Source organism: Xenopus tropicalis, chromosome 1 (genome assembly GCF_000004195.4).
Source record: "Xenopus tropicalis strain Nigerian chromosome 1, UCB_Xtro_10.0, whole genome shotgun sequence".
Classification (NCBI taxonomy): Eukaryota; Metazoa; Chordata; class Amphibia; order Anura; family Pipidae; genus Xenopus; species Xenopus tropicalis.
This window is the reverse complement of record NC_030677.2, coordinates 187,007,921-187,026,917: the sequence shown is the minus strand read 5'-3', so window position 1 is coordinate 187,026,917 and position 18,997 is coordinate 187,007,921. Positions and strand designations below refer to the sequence as shown.

Below are 18,997 nucleotides of genomic sequence, written 5' to 3'. Positions count from 1 at the left end.
GAAAGGTGTTTTTTTTTCTTTTTTAACAAGTGTCATTTTGGATGAGAAGATCGGTATGTACTAACATATTAGCATTTCAAGCCTCTGGAAATTATATTACACACGGTATATCCAGTAGCTGTCAGATCAGTTCTACGTGATAGCAGTCTGATTTGGTTACTATTATGTGACTCCTTTAAATATAATTTCTAGATATTAACAAAATCTGTTGAATAATCTCATTCAGGTGCTCTTTTGAATTCAGCAAAGTTGGTTTTTCTTTCCTTATTTTGTTCATATTTCTTTCTTCCATCAGTCACAACTAATTATATATAATACATTATATATAATGACATGCGCTTTCTGATACTCTGGATACTATGGCAGGATCTAAAACCATACCTCCCAACTGTCCTGATTTTCATGGGACAGTCCCGATTGTAACAGCTCAACCCGCAGCCCCGGATTTTTATTGAAAAGTCCCTTATTTCCCTTTGATCTCCTGCACTGAACGCTAAAAAACGATACAAAGTTTCTCGAACTTAATTAGATAAGTAGACATTTGGCAGAGTGGGCTCTAAATACTCAAACATCTGGACTGAGCTGCAATAACTAATAAGCTAAACAGGTCTCTTGGGGGAACTGAGACTTGCATCTTAAAGGGTAATTTCACCTGCATTAGAAAAACTGTAATAACACATAAAACAAGACCCCAAAACTCCAAGAAATGTGTTCAAACTTTACATAACCATTTTGTAAAATGGGAGTGACATTTACTGGGTGTGGTCAAAAATGTTTGTGGTTAAATATTTCACCAAGCTACACCATACATGTATTGTATGGCTACACGTGCCATTTCTTTTTGACCCTCTTTACATTTTTCCAAATGTTGGGAGGTATGGCTATAACTCCTACTAGCACCTACTAGGCCCCAACATATATTAGTGAACTTGTTTTCTAACATTGCGATGGCAAGCTATGTATCTAACTATCTGTCTGTCCGTCTCCCCACACATTCTACCCTCTCCCCTTTACATTGTATGCCCTCCCCTTTTGTGTTATAGATCTGCACCTTTTAGGTCCAGCCCCTATGTCATCGCCTAGTAAGGGGCCAAACAAAAGGTGGCAACCCTACACCCAACCCTACACCCAAGTTATTTGAAAGATCAGTTCTGTGTGTGTAATTCTGTGGTTTTAACCCTTCCCCCCACTAATATGGGAGTTGAACTGGTCGAGTTCAAGTTGGCTAAAAACTAGGAAGGTCCGAGCAAGCAAAGAGTACTCAATCTTCTAAATATCTGTCTGTCCTTATCCATAGCCTATACATGTATACTTTTTATTCTCAGAATGCTACTTTTTGCCTTTTCATCTATCATCCATCTATATATCTACTGTATCTATCTACCTATCATCACTGAAATTAACAAAAATTATCTTGTTATGGTTTCAGATCTGCTGCCTCCATACTACTAGCATTAGCCATATTGTTAAAGCTATGCGGCAACTTATGGTCGTTACCAGCATTTCATTGCCATCTAGTGTCCATTTTGCAAAATGCATACTAAGTAATTTTATGTTTCGATGAATAACTTTTAATCACATGGAATTGAGTAATTTTGACAAATGAACCCCTTCTTACTCTCAGCTACACCCCATATTTTTGCAGTGCTTTTTGCATTCATAAGTGTGAGACTGACACACCAAGTCAGAATATTCCCTGGGACCAAGTTCTGTGTTACCAACCTTCCTGCCATGATTAACATTTCCAATAATGCTAGGATCTCTAGTAACTACCTGCAAACCTATACACCCACTCTTTATTCAATACCTTTGTTCTGATTCACAGACCCACTATAATTACTGCTTCCCTGCTGTCTTTGTCCTATATGTCTTACTGAGAGCCACACATAGACTGATCGCATATAATTGGCTTCTTCTGCTGAAGAACTATGACTGAAATTTCCTGGACACATAGCAACTGTTTGATGTAGCTGCTGCCCAGGGACCCATCTTCTTCTCTGCTTTCTTGTTTTTGAGTTAGTTCTGTTGCTAACAGAAAGAGCAATAGCACAAGGCTGTTATATGGTTCCTTTATAATAGATACCCTTGAGTATCTGTCTTGAGTTTTCTGCTCCCATGTGTCCAGAATGCAATAGACTGATAGATTGCCCTAACCCATTGTTCTTTGGCTGTGGACCTGCCATGATGGTCATATTTCATTAGGTTATTGCTAACCATGGAAATACTATATATTATATTTGTCATATATGATATGTATATATTATCTGGAGATCTTTAATGGAGCAGAAGTCTTCTGATGTTTATCATTTAAAAAACAGCCATAATGTCACATGCCTACCAAATATGTTTAGGCTCTACTTTCCTATACTTATTTTTTATTTTATCTAAAACCTTTTTTTGTAAATGTATATTTATCAGGTAATACAGAGGTAAATGTTTATATGGTGGCTAATGTACCCCATACTGTTATTTATGAAACTATTAGAAGTCACAGAGGAGTTACATGACCATATAAAAGCAAAGATTCAGTAAGGTTGGCATAGGAAAACTTTGTGGGGTTCATTTATAAACACGGGGCAAATTTGCAAATGGGCAGTTACCCATAGCAACCAATCAGTGATTGACATTTTTAAGTCAGCTGCATGTTGAACAATGAAAGTAAAGGTTTGATTGGTTGCCACAGGTTATTGACCAAGTTCAAATTTGCCCAGTGTTTATATATGAACCCCAGTAACTATGGTTCTATTTTACTTCCCTGACAGTCCTCCCAGCGCCGGATTTCTGATCCGTGCGCCCCGAGGCCAACCCCCTTCACCGCCCCCACTCCCCCTCCACACATGCACGTTCGCGACTCACTCCCCCACCCTCCGTGAGCGCACGCATTCGTGCGGGCAAAAATTTAAGCTTCATTTGGAGCAGTGGGGAGAGGTCCCCATTGTTCCGTATGGGAACGAAACCTAAATTTGTGCCGCCCTAGGCCCGGGCCTTTGTGGCCTCGCCACAAATCCAGGTCTGAGTCCTCCTGTCTTCTTACTTTCCAAGACCACATATTGCTCAGTTTTATATAAAAGCATCTCTCTGTCCTGCTAATAAACAGTAGGCAGCACCATTGTACAGAAGGTGGAAGGCATTGAAAAAGGGACCTATGCCAGCCTGGAAAAAAAAATAAATCTGCACTCATCAGTTGTGAAAGGACTGAATGCTTCCAGAGCACCCTACTTCTGAAGTGGTTAACGGGTGTGAGCTATTACATTAGTCTGGAGTTCATAGCCACTGTGCAATCTATTATACTTATATACTATATTCTTTGTGAGGGACTGTGTATAAGAGACCATTGTGGGTCCCTGACCTGCTGTTGAATCCTACTACATACAGTTTTGCTGAGCTAGATAAATTCCCATCTACTCCTCTTCTTTACTGTACAGTAATTTCCTACCCACAGAACAGGGTCCCCTTCATTTAAAAAAACCTTTTTCTGTAATCTTATATTTATCGGGCACTATAGAGGATATATAGACGATAATATGTACCCCATACTGTAATTAGAAAGATATTATAAGTCACAGAGGAGTTACCTGACCATATAAAAGCACAAGGCTGCAGGCCTACAGTAAGGTGGGCATAGGAAGACGTTAGACACAGTAACTATGGTTCTATTTTACTTCCCTGAAAGCCCTCCTGTCTTTTTACTTCCAAGACCACATATTGCTCAGTGTTATATAAAAGCATCTCTCTGTCCTGCTAATGAACAGTAGGCAGCACCATTGTACAGAAGGTGGCAGACATTGAAAAAGGGCCCAATGCCAGCCTGGCAAAAAAATACATCTGTGCTCATCAGCTGTGAAAGGACTGAATGCTTCCAGAGCACCCTACTTCTGGAATGTTTATTGGGTGTGAGCCATTGCTTTAGGCTGGAGTTTATATCCTCGGTGCAACCTATTATACCTGTAATCCTTGGATACTTTTTCTTTGTGAGGGACTGTGTATTAGAGACCAGTGTGGGTCCCTGACCTGCTGCTGAATCCTACTACATACAGTGTTGCAGAATCCAGATAAATTCCCATCTACTCCTCTTCTTTAGCCTACAGTGATTTCCTACCCACAAAATAGGGTCCCAATTATTTCAAATATTTATATTATGTTAAAAATCTTATTGTTTATTTCAAAAATCAAGTTGTAGCTTTCCTTGAATCATTCCACGCAGTAGTTTATTTTCCCAAGCTGAAAGTGTTCTCTCTTCTTAGAAAATTAAGCTTCATCTACTTTCCATGAGCTCTGCAGCACTGTGCCAAAGGTGCCTGAGTCACTGAATATTAAATGTACCATGGGCCATGCCCTGAGTGTATTAGTTACAGCAGTGAATTCAGGCCAACAACACTTTGTGGCCATGAGATTAGTTTTTGCTTCAATGACAAATTTTAAGGTGGTGCTTTTGAAGCAGTGCCAGGGACTTGTAATCCATCCAATGTGTTGATGGTTGTGCTGTTTATAATTAAAAATAATTATACTTTAACATATATATATAACCGAAATGAACTAGGGCAAAGGCATAAATTCAAGGCAGTAAAACTGAGGCTAAGAATGTTACATCCAGTTTTAAACGTAAATGAGGATCATTAAGTAAAAATCACAAACTATCCAAATCAGGGTAAAAGTTTATTTGTTTTCTTAATTTAAAGCCAGAATTAAGTTATTTATTTGCCAAAATTTACAAAGTCAGGGGGAACATGCAAAACAATAGATGTGAATTGACCTATTCTTTGCACTTATTATGGTGCCTTATGGATCAGGCCCCAATCCTAGAACAGAGCACAGAAAATGATGCATTTGGCTGTGCTACAACGATGGGGGGAGGGTGGCTGGTGTGAGGCACATGTGCATCCCTCAGAATGCCCTATAGCATGGCCGCCAATGAGACACTGGTTAGGGAGCACCAGGGCAATAAGTTGCTCAAGTTAGTTCTTTTGTTTCTTAGTTCTTTTATACCTTCAGCAAGGTGGCAATAGAAAGCGAGCCATGAGATCTGTTATAATGGTGCCATTCTGGGTGTGATTTGTAGGTTTCTGTGGGAGTGGTGCAAACTCTGGAATTCACCACAGTTAACTTGGCCACCAAAGAATTGCACATAATGCCAGGTATAACCAGGCTTACAAGGCTTCATTGATGTCGCCAAATTATGGTACAGAACAATGTGTGAAATCGCTTAGCCTCTTACATAATGGCATTTCATCAAAAGTGGGTGACCTTCATTTAGTGAAAGGTTAATAATAAATGCCATCCAAAGGAAATATTAAAACTCAATGGCATCCGGTTTCTCCAACATCGTTGGCACAAATCTTTAGGCCTGAATTGGCTTATCTCAAATAATAGATGTTCAGATTCACTAAAACTATGAATTAATGCATATTCCCTTGTCTGTCATGCTGGGGCCATACCCTTGTTGAATGAAGTCCCTCCTAAATTCAGGCAGCCATTTATCCTGATCAATGGGGGCTGGAGTTCAGTTTTAATTTAATGGCGGGGTGGAAGAAATTGTAGTTTCTTTGGAAAGAAAGGAGGTCCTCTTCAGTTTCTGTCCAAATTAGGATATTATCAGTGTAGCAGAGGTAAACAATAGTTTTGGTAGCAGAAGTTGACATGAATGCCTCCTCCAGTTTAGCCATGAATAGATTGGCATACTGTGGTGCAAATCGACAGCCCATTGCAGTCCCCATCTGCTGCATGTAGATATGCCAGTCAAATGAAAACGTGGTGTGTGAGGGTAAACCCCACCATCTGCATAACTGCTTCTGATGGTATATTGTGTTGTTGCAGGTGTGTTTGACAAGCCATAATTCCATCATTATGAGGGATATTTGTGTATAGACACTCCACATCCTTTGAGGCTAACAGGGTTCCCCCTGGCAAATTCTATAGCAGCACGTTTTTTCAGATCTATAGTGTCCTGCATATAGCTGGGTGTACTTCTGAATAGAGGCTACAAAATATTTTCCAACCAGTCGGAGATGTATTCTGTCAGTGTACCTGTTCCCGAGATAATTGCCCTTCCTGGGTTCCCTCTTTGTGGATTTTAGAAAGCATGTAAAAGCACCCCAATTTTGGATACTCAGGGATTAGACTGTTTAGATGGTCTCTTAGAAGGCAAGTTCTTTTTTATAGAGATCAGTGGGATTGTCCTGTAACTTGCAGTGATGCATGTCATTGGACAGATGCATATGAGCTTCATGTGTATACTCCAGTGTGTCCATGATGACAACTGCCCCCCCCCCCTTAGTACTTATTGTGAGGCATCAGCTGAGAAAGCGCCCCAAATTTAACAGTGTTCAATCTGGGGCCAGATGGATTTAAAAATACAGTCAAGAAAGGGTTGCACAAGGTTTGAGCAAAAGCTATGATTAGAAATCTACCACCACTATTGCCCACCTCCCCTTTTTTTCACCCATATCCTTACTTCCCACAGTGTTGGCCTCTAGGCCATGATATGTTTGAGACCAGAATCCCTATTACTGGTACTTGGGTACTGCTTCCTTCAAGCTGGCTGGTTGTTTGGATGGTGTTAATTGTGAGAAGGCAACTTTTGGCCCTTTGGGTGTTAGAAAATGCCCTCTACCCTCATCCCACCCCAGTTCTACAAAACAGGGGATGCAAGGAATTGTATACTGTATGTACAAAATCTGGAGCCGGGGAATGTGTAATATGACTACCCTCAAGCAGAAGAAATCAAATATAAAAGGCAGGAAATAAAGAAATAGTCTGAGCTTACTGAAGTAGACATCAAGTCCCGACGCACTGCCCCGGAAGCAACAGATAAACCATGATCACAAATGCCTGCTTTTCTTTTCTAACAGGAGGTTAAAGTAAATAAAAGAAATGGAATGGATATGTTGAGCTCTTTCAGCTGATTAAAACTTAGGGGGTCTACCATTTCAGGGGGCCATGCTTCAGTCAAAGGTTATAGCAGATGAGAGGTCTAATAGTGAACCCTCAGTTCTGGTGGGCCCTGGGCAATTCCCCCTTTTGACTATTTATTAACAGAGTCCAAATGTGACAGGGAGAGGTGAGATGCACAGATGCAGCACAAAAAAAAGGATTTTAATGCACTATTAATAATTAGTTCTCACATTTCACATTTTTAATATTATTTACAATTATATATATCTTTACTCGACATTAAGAAAAGTTTTTTGGTAGGGTTACATTATAATGCAATATTAGGTAAGTTCCAGTAGATGGTGCTGTTTAAATACCTTTGAGCACAGCACGCTCTCTGTATGACCCCTCCATTGCTGTTGCATTTGGAACGACTCCATGAAATATCACAGATTCCTTTATATAAATATTCACTTGTTAAACATTAATGTGTGTGTGGGTTTTTTTTTTGACAGATTCTCTTTTTTTTCCTAGAAAAACATTATTGAACCTGGGCGTGGTTCCTTTCATGTATCTAAAACGTAAAGGGCCTCAGGGCCGCGTAAAACCTTATTCTCAGAACAGCGTGACATAATTCCACACAGATCTTTGTTTCCTCAGGGCTCCTGGGAAATCTGAAAGCTGTGAAAATGGCAATCATTGTCATAATTAATAAATGGCATTTAGTTTTATTTGTATATTTGTAAAAAAAATAAATAAATAATTGGACACAAGTAATGTAGATTGTAAGCTCTATGGGGCAGGGACCTCCATCCTCTTGTATTTATTATTATACTTTGTATTTATCTATTATTATCTTAATAACCCCCCGGTTGTATTAATGTATTCTACTGTACAGCGCTGCGTATAAATAAAGACATACATACATACATACATACATATATGTAATACTGTGGTACAAATAATGACTTTGGGGCTGATTTCCTAGAGCCTGTGTGTGAGAATATTTCTGTTTCAAACAGGCAGATATATAAAAGACAAGTTGGGTTTGTGTGTAGTGTATGTTTGGGGTAATATTGACATCGGTACGTCTTGTTAATATCTCCTATACACAGTGTCCCTATTTGTTCCATGATAAACACTATCAGTACAGAAAGGATCATGCTATGCACGCTTTGTGTCTGCCCCATTTCCTGCTTTTCTCTCATTGGCTGCTTTGGAGGTGGGGCACATGGTCTCATTTCCAACAAGAATCTAATGCAGAATCAACAGCTCAGGCAGCTTTACCTCTTTCACAAGGCAATACTGCCTGTGGGACACAGGGAGAGGCCTCAAGTGCTTCATGCTGCGGAACTGCACGTGGGCCCAATCCACTTTAACATTAATCAGCTCCAGAGCTAAAGGCCCTGGAAAAAGCCGTGCAGCAGAAATTGCACGTTGGAAATGGCTATTTCGGGAAAATGTTCGGCTAAAGCAGAATTCAAAACTTATGGTCTGGAAGAAATCAAAATAGTTGAAACCACATAATTACGGCAAAATACAAAGTGACATGTTATGCTATTTTTATTGAAATAAAAGGTGTTTGTTTTTTTTTATCGGGCACAAAATTCCATGTGTGTGAGTGTATATATATATATATATATAATATGTGTGTGATATAAATATTACCACAAAACAAAGGTCTGTCCATCTGTGCTCAGAATGTAGACTTTCCAGTCAGATGGGATTGTCAGTTGCCACATGGCTGTAGAGCCCAGACACACATGGTTGGTGTGGATGTGAGGGTGTAAAGGGGCTTTTGTATGGGCCATGGTTTCATTTGGATTTCATGCACCGCTGATACAATTTGTTCCTGTTTTTAAAACATGACTGAATTTTATGCAGGTTTACTCATAACAGAACAATACTTTCCAACATTTCGTTCCCATTTACGGTCTTACCCAGCATTTTATGTTGTGTGCTCAGCAGGTAGCCAGGCTATTAGAGCATCTATTACACAATCACTATTGTGCGTGCAAAGTGCAAAAATGCACACAAAATTGAGCACATTTAAGCATTATTCATACAGATACTTGCATCTATATGTGCTCCTTTGTACTTACACCTGCGTCAAATACTCATTGCTTCTGGTTTTGATAATAATAACCACAATAAAATGTTCAGGCGGCATGAACACAAGGGAACCCTGGATTTACTGCCTGACTTGAGTAGTTGTTACTTCCAGGATTCCATATCTGTGTTGTGCCTACACATCCAACTAACTTGTTCCTTATCCATTACATGCCTTGACATGGGTAGTGTCAAGTCGTGGCCCCTTCCATATCACCCAACTGTCACGATCACTTCTAAGGGCTCTGGCACATGGGGAGATTAGTCGCCCACAACAAATCTCCCTTGTCATGGGCGACTAATCTCCCCGAACTACCATCCCACCGATTTCGGCAAATCGCCTGCGCAGCGTGTTCCATCCCACCGGCGACTTACATTTTCGCCGGTGGGATGGTAGTTCGGGGAGATTAGTTGCCCGTGACAAGGGAGATTTGTTGTGGGCGACTAATCTCCCCATATGCCAGAGCCCTAAAACATTTAGAAAGATAACTATACGGGTTGAAATGGCTACAGCCGATTTAATTACAATAAGATAAAGGAAGATTAAAGCTTAACAAATAAGTAGGCTAGAAATTCTGTACATTATGTTTTGAGATTCTGTACCAGCCCAAGGCAACCCCAAAGATGCTCCAGTAGCCCCCCATCTTCTTTTCTGCTGATTCCCTGCCCATGCTCTGTGCTGCTGTCACTTACCTGAGCTTAGGGGCCCACTCACATGATACTGTATATAGCACTTGCTTTTGTATGAGATAAATGAGAACCTCATTCACTGGGTATCCAACTCTAAACGCACTTCAGTGGGTGGTGCCAGCCTCAGGCACTTGGCTACATTCTTGCTTTTATTTTTAGAATCTGTGTTGAACTGCCTTCCAGCCCTGACCATAAATTACACTAGGGAAACCTATAAACCTATATGTCCACCTGATCTACATTATTGAAAACCCTACCTCTACCATACCCCCAGAATACACTTCCCTTTGGCAATAAATTGCATCCAGTAACAGGGTGCAGTAAAAGTGAGTGAGGCTGATTCGCCCTTGACCATTGTTATAAAAGTACTCTCCAAAAAAAGTTTTCATACCTTGCGTATTTTCACAGTTTTTTTTCGCTAATTTGAGCAACTTTTTCTTACTGTTCGTCAAAAATCAAGTGACAAAAATTATGTTGTGCCGAGTACGAAAGTTGTGGATTCATTCAAGCTTCAGTATCGTGACTTTTCTTTGGCCAGGTTGGAGCTGCAGAGTGCCATTGAGTCCTATGGGAGGCTTTCCTTGGGCCAGGTTGGAGCTGCAGAGTGCCATTGAGTCCTATGGGAGACTTTTCTTTGGCCAGGTTGGAGCTGCAGAGTGCCATTGAGTCCTATGGGAGGCTTTCCTTGGGCCAGGTTGGAGCTGCAGAGTGCCATTGAGCCCTATGGGAGACTTTCCTTGGGCCAGGTTGGAGCTGCAGAGTGCTATTGAGCCCTATGGGAGACTTTCCTTGGGCCAGGTTGGAGCTGCAGAGTGCCATTGAGCCTTATGGGAGACTTTCCTTGGGCCGGGTTGGAGCTGCAGAGTGCCATTGAGCCCTATGGGAGGCTTTCCTTGGGCCAGGTTGGAGCTGCAGAGTGCCATTGAGCCCTATGGGAGGCTTTCCTTGGGCCAGGTTGGAGCTGCAGAGTGCCATTGAGCCCTATGGGAGGCTTTCCTTGGGCCAGGTTGGAGCTGCAGAGTGCCATTGAGCCCTATGGGAGACTTTCCTTGGGCCAGGTTGGAGCTGCAGAGTGCCATTGAGCCCTATGGGAGACTTTCCTTGGGCCGGGTTGGAGCTGCAGAGTGCTATTGAGCCCTATGGGAGACTTTCCTTGGGCCAGGTTGGAGCTGCAGAGTGCCATTGAGCCCTATGGGAGACTTTCCTTGGGCCAGGTTGGAGCTGCAGAGTGCTATTGAGCCCTATGGGAGACTTTCCTTGGGCCAGGTTGGAGCTGCAGAGTGCCATTGAGCCCTATGGGAGACTTTCCTTGGGCCGGGTTGGAGCTGCAGAGTGCCATTGAGCCCTATGGGAGACTTTCCTTGGGCCGGGTTGGAGCTGCAGAGTGCCATTGAGCCCTATGGGAGACTTTCCTTGGGCCGGGTTGGAGCTGCAGAGTGCCATTGAGTCCTATGGAAGGCTTCCAAAATCATGCACAGAAGGATCAAAGTCAGAAACGTTTTACTGCCGTTCACGATTGTTCGGATACGAAAATTTTGTGATTTTCGGATCGCCAATATGATATTATCGTGACTAGTGCAATTTTTTTCGTAAGCATTTTCATGACATTTGCGATCATCAGAAATTATCGTATCTGATCCGAATTTTACCCATTTCGGGATTGGAAGTCGTACTTTGATGAATCAGCTCCTAAGTCTAGAGATACTTTACTATTGAATAAATTGTAGGTCCATACAGTTCTTGCTCCTGAACTTAAAGATGCTTTCATTCACAGTCAATCTGTCAGTAACGTATCAATATTGTTAATGTACTCTGCTAGTAAAAAACCTTTAGACAGACTTATGCAGAACTGTCTCTTAATTTGCCAGTTCACAAAATGCATTCATATGGTACTCCTGATTTGATGTTTCTGATTAGCTGTTCTGTCCAGTGCCAGTGACTGGTGTCTTTAACACACATTCAAAACTGAGCACAATCTATAGATGTGAAATGCCATTAGGTTTTATAGATTTAGTTCTTTGAATGGACTGCAAACCTATAATCCCATCAAAATGCTTTAAAGGCTGGAATTCTTGGATTAACTGGAAATCCTTTGTGTAAATCAAATAGGTTTGAGCTCCTTTTCTTCACAAAAGGTCCTTTGCATATGTGTGAATGAGATTAGTGAAATACTTTTCTAGGCCAGTCTATCAAATGAAAATGAATATTTGCCAGCTATTGTGTATGCTGAATTGTGCAGTAGATACAATATGTCCTTACTGCAGGAACATTGTACAAATAGTCATGGTCAGGTATGGGCCAGTGACATAATGAAGAGGAAACCTCTCCCTCAAATGTATACTGTATTTTGTAAATGGATTCACATTTCAATCTGATCCTATTTCTTTTACAGATCTATAGTTAAATCAATAATTGGTATTACCAAGTACTGTATATTCCTGATACATGTACTGTATATACACTGTACATGTAATGAGCGCACCTATAGGCACCGTCATCTTGGAGGACGCACTGCCAGAGTGCCTATAGGTGATACATGATTTCCCGGAGGTGGAACACCAGCCGGCATGTGTCAACACGCGAGCTTAAATAAGAGAAAAACTTTAAAATTCACAAATGCAAAAATTGATAAATAAGCCTAGTAGACAGGCAAAGAAACAGCATGTATTTAGTAACATTTCTTAAAAACCTACAGTATAGGTTGTATTAATTCTATTAGATTTGTGCAGGTTTCCATACTATTATTTTACATAAAGCCTCACAGCAGCTTCTCATTACACTGAAGCGTGTGGGTTTTACGAAGCAATAGACAGTGTAAAAAGTGGCACGGATAAGTGTATTTCTCGTTACAAAGCTCTAGAAATATGCCTCAGAATGTTGCCGAGTGAGCAGAATTTGGATACAAGTGTTTATAGATGGTTTAAGTGAGATTGTTGTTTCAGTCAATTTATGCTTTGGATTCTCACAGAAGGGATTTAGGTACTTAGATGAATTCCCTTCTGTGTTATTTTCCAGTACTGATTCAATACAAATAAAAACCACCCACAATGTGTAAAGTTATTAACCATGACCATGGCTGAGTGTCAGACAAGATGGCCACTCATGAATCTGTAATGCACCACCTGGCCCCTACGTTCATGCTTCTTTGTCTACAACAACTTAAAGGAACAGTAACACCAAAAAATGAAAGTGTATAAAAGTAATTACAATATAATGTACTGTTGCCCTGCATTGCTACTACTGGTGTGTTTGCCTCAGAAAGAGTACTATAGTTTATATAAGTAAGCTGCTGTGTAGCCATGGGGGCAGCCATTCAAAGGAGAAAAGACACAGGTTACTTAGCAGATAACAGATAAACCCCCATTATATGGGGCTTATCTACTAGTTATCTGCTATGTAACCTGTGCCTTTTCTCCTTTTTTCCAGCTTGAATGGCTGCCCCCATGGCTACACAGCAGCTTATTTATATAAACTATAGTAGTCTTTCTGAGGCAAACACACCAGTAGTAGCAATGCAGGGCAGCAGTACATTATATTGTAATTACTTTTATACACTTTCATTTTTTGGTGTTACTGTTCCTTTAAAGAATTGCACACTGTACTAGATGCTAATTAACCATCAGCTGCTGTAATGACCTTGGGCTGCAGTTTTTGTCCACTACACTACTGCCCATCTTCAGCAGCCCCAGAATATTATTCAAGTCAGTAGGTGTTGTCTCAGGAGTCACACATTTAGCAGACCTCTAGCTATCCATTATTAATTGGGTCCCTGTCTCCATGGTCATCTTCCTCACAGGCCTCTTTTGTGTAAAGTCTTGTGGCACTCTTCATCACTCTCTATGATGGAGAAAAGTAGCTCTACCCTACCTTTATACCTCTACTTGACACAACCTGGTGGAGTTTTCCAATTCACCCACAGGGTATGCCTACATCTCAGTAAGGAACACACTCTCCAAATACCTTATAAAAATTCAGCCCTCTTTATAGGGCTAATTGGAAAAATCCCTATTTCCTTACAGAATTTAAAATGCTGTGGCAGATTGGGCACAACTTTGTAAATAATGTGCCATTTGGATCAGTGTAAACCATTCATCAAGATTACAGAAAGATGCTCATGCATTAAGAGCCATCTATTATACTTGAATAAAAAAATAGAAAATAGTTTCTTATTATCCCCTTTCTGCTTGGTGATATTTTCACTGCGCTTTACTGAGATTATGCATCATTAATCTCCCCAGTAGCTTACAGGCCAAGGTCCCATACTAGGGCCAATTTAGAAGCCTATTAAACTGCCTGTATGTTTTTGGAGTGAGGGAGGACAACAGAGTACCTGGAGGTAACCCACACAGACACACAGACAAATTCTTTGCAGAAAGTGCCCTGGCTGGGATTTAACTCAGGACCACAGCACTTTAAAACAGAAGTGCTACCCACTGAGCTGCCCAAATATAGAGTATATTGAAATAGTCTATGGGAAAAAGTCTTCAGATAGTATAGTCTTTGGTTAGTATAGTTGTTAGATACAGTGGTGTGAAAAACTATTTGCCCCCTTCCTGATTTCTTATTCTTTTGCATGTTTGTCACACAAAATGTTTCTGATCATCAAACACATTTAACTATTAGTCAAAGATAACACAAGTAAACACAAAATGCAGTTTTTAAATGAGGGTTTTTATTATTTAGGGAGAAAAAAAATCCAAACCTACATGGCCCTGTGTGAAAAAGTAATTGCCCCCTGAACCTAATAACTGGTTGGGCCACCCTTAGCAGCAATAACTGCAATCAAGCGTTTGCGATAACTTGCAACGAGTCTTTTACAGCGCTCTGGAGGAATTTTGGCCCACTCATCTTTGCAGAATTGTTGTAATTCAGCTTTATTTGAGGGTTTTCTAGCATGAACCGCCTTTTTAAGGTCATGCCACAACATCTCAATAGGATTCAGGTCAGGACTTTGACTAGGCCACTCCAAAGTCTTCATTTTGTTTTTCTTCAGCCATTCAGAGGTGGATTTGCTGGTGTGTTTTGGGTCATTGTCCTGCTGCAGCACCCGAAATCGCTTCAGCTTGAGATGACGAACAGATGGCCGGACATTCTCCTTCAGGATTTTTTGGTAGACAGTAGAATTCATGGTTCCATCTATCACAGCAAGCCTTCCAGGTCCTGAAGCAGCAAAACAACCCCAGACCATCACACTACCACCACCATATTTTACTGTTGGTATGATGTTCTTTTTCTGAAATGCTGTGTTACTTTTACGCCAGATGTAACGGGACACGCACCTTCCAAAAAGTTCAACTTTTGTCTCGTCGATCCACAAGGTATTTTCCCAAAAGTCTTGGCAATCATTGAGATGTTTTTTAGCAAAATTGAGACGAGCCTTAATGTTCTTTTTGCTTAAAAGTGGTTTGCGCCTTGGAAATCTGCCATGCAGGCCGTTTTTGCCCAGTCTCTTTCTTATGGTGGAGTCGTGAACACTGACCTTAATTGAGGCAAGTGAGGCCTGCAGTTCTTTAGATGTTGTCCTGGGGTCTTTTGTGGTCTCTCAGATGAGTTGTCTCTGCGCTCTTGGGGTAATTTTGGTCGGCCGGCCACTCCTGGGAAGGTTCACCACTGTTCCATGTTTTTGCCATTTGTGGATAATGGCTCTCACTGTGGTTCGCTGGAGTCCCAAAGCTTTAGAAATGGCTTTATAACCTTTACCAGACTGATAGATCTCAATTACTTTTGTTCTCATTTGTTCCTGAATTTCTTTGGATCTTGGCATGATGTGTAGCTTTTGAGGTGCTTTTGGGCTACTTCTCTGTGTCAGGTAGCTCCTATTTAAGTGATTTCTTGATTGAAACAGGTGTGGCAGTAATCAGGCCTGGGGGTGACTACAGAAATTGATATTGAAATTGAAAATTGAAATTGATAAACCACAGTTAAGTTATTTTTTAACAAGGGGGGCAATTACTTTTTCACACAGGGCCATGTAGATTTGGAGTTTTTTTTCTCCCTTAATAACGTGAACCTTCATTTAAAAACTGCATTTTGTGTTCAATTATGTTATCTTTGACTAATAGTTAACGGTTTTTGATGAGCAGAAACATTTAAGTGTGACAAACATGCAAAAGAATAAGAAATCAGGAAGGGGGCAAATAGTTTTTCACACCACTGTATGTATGGAGTTTGTTTGTAGAATGTTCCATAAGGTCAGATTAAAGCCGTATCTTAGACAGAAGAGGGATTCTGGGACATACTTATAGTGCATGATGAATGTGTTTTTTGTCTTAACTATGAGAATTATAAGTGAAATCTTGCAAAGATTCTCTGGCTAAGGAAACCAGTTATTAAAGTTGTGCAAAAATCTAAAAAGATGAGGGCCTAAATGAGTCTCTAGGTGGAAGAGGTCAGACTGAAGACAGCAGTGGAATAATAATGGGGGATAATCACAGGGGAGGATGAAAAATAATAGGATGCAATTTGTCTAGGCATTTGGTTTAAAGCAGCAGTTTCCAAAGGTTTTCCATCCAAGTCTTGCATGCTTATTAGTGTCAGTGCCCAGTACTTACCCGTCTAAAATGCCAGTACTAGAATAAACCAAAAGGCTTACAGGCAGCAGTTTACCTTTATAAATAATGTTATTCAAAAAATATAACATTTCTGCATATGACGGCATTTCATTTCTAATAGAACAAATTCTCATCATCCACTTTGTGCTCTGGAAATTAAATTATCTGTAAAAAATCAGCTAACATCATGGGGTGGAGTAGAATTTGCACGGTTACTGTGCATTGTGTATTTGTGCCGGCAAGAGGGGTTGCTCGTGGCCAACAGATCATTTTGTTCGTTGTTTGTCCCTTGTTGATACTTAATAAATGCTCCAGTTGTTGTGTTGCCAGGAATGGACTCTGATGTCAGCTCATTTCATGGGTGGAGGAAGGTTTCAATCACATCGTGCCCTGTTCTATTTCTTATTCCTACTTTCTTTTTGTCTTTTCTATTACTTATGCTTAGTTCTGCTCTCTACTGGCAGTTATACACACTTATATGCAGAGGGACCATGGGTTTATATCATGAACATAAGCAATGACCTCACAATTATGTCACAGCCACACTATAAAATACATGGAACGCCCCGGCCAAAATGCTATATAGGTATAGGATCTTTTATCCAGAAAACCTGTTATCCAGAAACCTATGGAAAGGCCATCTCACATAGACTCCAATTTAATAAAATAATTCCCATTTTTTTAAATTATTTCCTTTTTCTCTGTAATAATAAAACAGTAGCTTTATTTGAAGTTCTTTCTTTTGTGTCGAGATTTCGCTGGGTTTTATCTGAAAACTTGATTTTTTTTGAATTGTTGCAGCAGTAATTCAATAGTCTGGATTTTTATGGCAACAATTTGAAAAAGTTGAGTTTTTTTATTACTTTTCTAGCAGTGGCTTTTCCTTGCGACTTTTTTTTAGTACATATTAGACATTCAGGAAAAGTTGTTTAGTCGAATTAGAAAATAAAAAAAATGAGAGATCTGCCCCTAATAAATAGATAAATAATCCTTACTGGAGGGAAAAAACAGTCCTATTGGGTTTATTAAATGTTTAAGTGAATTTTTAATAGATTTAAGGTATGGAGATCCAACTTATGGAAAAAACTCTTATCAAGAAAACCTCAGGTCCCGAGCATTCTGGATAATAGATCCCATACCTATATATAATAACTGTGTTTCTACTCCAATGTTCCCTCTGTGCCGTGAGTATACTTGCCTTCAAACTAGGTATGCTACCATTACACGATATGTACATAATGTATTATGGGGAGCATTGATTTTCTGGCATTCCAATGTATATAATATAGCTGCATCAGACTTACTGTAGGGGTTACATTGGGCAACTAAAGTTAATAAGTATGTATGCACCAACCCCACTATTTAAGGATCTGCCAAATGCCGAATTTTTTGCAAAAGATTCGACTAAATACCGAACTGAATACATTTATACTGAGAACGTTTATGTTATGTGTCATGTTATGTGTTATGTGATTTTAAGGATTCAGATTCAGTTTGGCTGGAGGCCTGGATTCGGCCGAATCCTGCTGATAAAGGCTGAATCCCGAACCGAATCCTGGATTCAGTGCATCCCTATAAATAGCTGATCCCAGCATTAGAATACAATCATTCATATTTCCAAATAACAGAAGACAAGGGTTTTTTCAGTCCTGAACAAAAAAAACGCACTGACAAGTAGTCCGTTTTAAGAATGTAAGAGTTATATCATATACATTAATTTATATAATTGATACGTTAAAGGAGAAGGAAAGGCTAATAAAGAGTTAATCTCAAGTTGCAGGCATACCTTCAGTTCTCTCAATAGTGCCCTTAAGTCTCCCCATATTTCTCCTGGTCAGAAGATCTAAAGCCAGACAGGAAGAAAAAATGCTGAGCTGTGTAAAGAAAGTTCCCATAATGCCTCGCTCCTGCACAGACACCGGGACCAATGAACATGCTCAGTTAGACTATGAGTCAGCTTCCTGCTGATTGGCTCAGATCCACATTCCTAAGGGGGGGGAGTGAGCTCTTTGCATTCTTGAGGGAGGGAGGAGCAAGAGAGAGCAGGAATCAGAATGCTGCGTGTCTCTGGCAGAGGAAAAGAGACACAACTAATCTTTTTACAGAGAAGTCAATGCAGCGTTTCTGTGAGTGCTTATGGCTGTATTTACATAGACCTTTCTGATAAAGCTTACTGAGTTTTTACCTTTCCTTCTCCTTTAAGGTTTCTATGGGAAATACCTCTGCCATGGCAATGCAAATTTGCTATTATTATGAGGCTTGCTTGTATACAGTATTACTCCTCATAAACTACTGTCTTGTATTGTTTAGGAAAAGTTAATAGAAGATTAACACTCACACCGTATATGACCTCAGTGATCACAAGACCTGGCGTTGTACTTTGTACAGGAGTTACCACTTTACACTCCTCATCAAGGCCTTTCCCATGCTGCGCCCATCTTCTGGAATTCCCTTTCCCATTAGACATTCCTAGAGCCTCCATGCCTTCAAACCCTCACCTAAAAGGCAAGAATACTAGATTTAGCACTCTCAAGCATTCTCAGACCTTAACTGAGCATCTGATACTGTGCAGAATGAACTGGAGTCCAAATAGGAATAGGCATTAGGTATTACAACAGGAATGTACCAATAATGAATATGAAGGATTCAACTTGAAGATATAGGGGCAATAAAAATAATATTTATGAATAGGTTTGCTCAGAAAAAGAATATGCACAAAATAATCAAAAAAACATTTGAAAACTTGAGGGCCAATTTTTTTTTATTTTTTGCCTTGT

The 18,997-nt window shown here is 40.2% G+C and overlaps 1 protein-coding gene across 1 annotated transcript in view; it reads right to left on the bottom strand.

The window, feature by feature from the left end:
* cd180 (CD180 molecule) overlaps window positions 1-18,702 on the bottom strand; it is a 49,253-nt gene extending 30,551 nt beyond the window's left edge. The window contains 2 exon segments of the mRNA XM_031906627.1: window positions 8,158-8,364; window positions 18,559-18,702. Of these exon segments, the coding sequence (XP_031762487.1) occupies window positions 8,158-8,364; window positions 18,559-18,702 (351 nt within the window).
* Window positions 18,703-18,997: the final 295 nt, after the last annotated feature.